General features: G+C 57.5%; 1 protein-coding gene across 1 annotated transcript in view; it reads right to left on the bottom strand.

Moving 5' to 3' along the window:
• LOC106817543 (creatine transporter-like) overlaps positions 1 to 335 on the bottom strand; it is a 49,394-nt gene extending 49,059 nt beyond the window's left edge. The window contains exon 1 of the mRNA XM_014822215.1: positions 85 to 335. Coding sequence (XP_014677701.1) covers positions 85 to 277 — 193 coding nt within the window. The 5' untranslated portion in view covers positions 278 to 335. The remainder of the gene's footprint in view (positions 1 to 84) is intronic.
• Between the last annotated feature and the right edge of the window lie 1,295 nt (positions 336 to 1,630).

Below are 1,630 nucleotides of genomic sequence, written 5' to 3'. Positions count from 1 at the left end.
TCTCTCTCTCACCTCCTCCCCCACGCAGTTACTCTCCCTCTCTCTCACCTCCTCCCCGCCCCGCGCCCCGCGTGAATCTCTTACCTCCTCCGTTCTTGTAGCACAGGTAGGGGAACCTCCAGACATTGCCCAGCCCGACGGCGAAACCCACGCAGGACAGGATGAAGTCGAAGCGACCTTGCCAGCTCTCGCGCTCCGGCAGGGGGCGCTTCTCCTTGCCGCCGCCGGTCGCCGCCGCGTGCGCCTGCTCCCCGTTCGACATCGTCTGTATGCCCATGGCGGCGGTCAGTGGAGGCGGTCAAGTGGTCAGGTGTGGGGAGGGGATGGGGCGGAGGGAGAGAGGTGGTCACGTCAGGTGGTCAGGTGTGGGGATTGGCGGAGGTAGAGAGGTGGTCAAGTCAGGTGGTCAGGTGTGCCGTGTGGGGAGGGGCGGAAGGAGAGAGGTGGTCTGGGTGGGTAGTGGTAGGGGGGAACAGCAGCAAGAAGAGGGAGAGGGGAGGGGAGATGTAGTAGGGAGGACAACAACAAGGAGGAGAAGGAAAGAGAAGGTTAAGTGGGGCAGGAAGGATAACAGCGGGGAGAGAGAGAGAGAGAGAGAGAGAGAGAGAGAGAGAGGCTCTCAGGTGAAGAGAGGGTGTCAGGTAGAGGTGTCAGTCAGCCGGTAGGGCGAGGGTGGTTAGAGCCGGGGATCGTCAGGTAGGGCAGCGGGGTATCAGCAGGTGTCGGCAGGTATCAGCTGCAGAGAAGGGGAGAAACGGACAGCACTGGCTAACAGCAGTGATCAAGGTGGGATGTAGCAGCAAGTATTGGCAGCAGCGGAGGTCCGGGGGATGTTAGAGAGGAGGGCAGGGGGAGAGGTGAGGAGAGGTCCCGAGGCAGGGGGAGAGATTAGTTGGACGTGCGAGGATATGTCAGAGGTTGCTGGATTTCTTCTTCCAACTGTATCCAACGCCTTGGCGAACCTGGAACAGATCAGTATAGATCACGATGAGTACGTATCATATCATGCTATGTCATGTCATATCATATTATATCATATCATGTCACGTCACGTCACGTCACGTCACGTCACGTCCGTCACGTCACGTCACGTCACGTCACGTCACGTCACGTCACGTCACGTCACGTCACGTCACGTCACGTCACGTCACGTCACGTCACGTCACGTCACGTCACGTCACGTCACGTCACATCATATCATGTCATCTCATGTCATTTCATGCTGTGTTGTATCCTATCGCATCGCATCACATCACATCACATTCCGCATCATATGAGCACGTACGAGTATGGAGACGATACCTTTAATCACACACAGCACACGTAAAGGAAGCCTCGCCGTCCCCTTACCCCCTCCACGAACCATTCCAATCCGCGGAGCTACATGAAATATCTCAGACTAGCACACGCATAGACGGCACACGAACGGCAGCACGGAATACAACAGTGGCGTAAACAACGCAAAACTACGATGAAAACGAGTCACGGGTCACGGTGCGTGTCACACACGGGTCACGGTGTGTGTCACACACGGGTCACGGTGCGTGTCACACACGGGTCACGGTGTGTGTCACACACGGGTCACGGTGTGTGTCACACACGGGTCACGGTGTGTGTCACACACGGGTCA

Source organism: Priapulus caudatus, unplaced genomic scaffold (assembly GCF_000485595.1).
Source record: "Priapulus caudatus unplaced genomic scaffold, Priapulus_caudatus-5.0.1 Scaffold1762, whole genome shotgun sequence".
NCBI lineage: Eukaryota > Metazoa > Priapulida > Priapulimorpha > Priapulimorphida > Priapulidae > Priapulus > Priapulus caudatus.
Note: the sequence above shows the minus strand (reverse complement) of the source record. Positions and strands in the feature narration are given on the sequence as shown.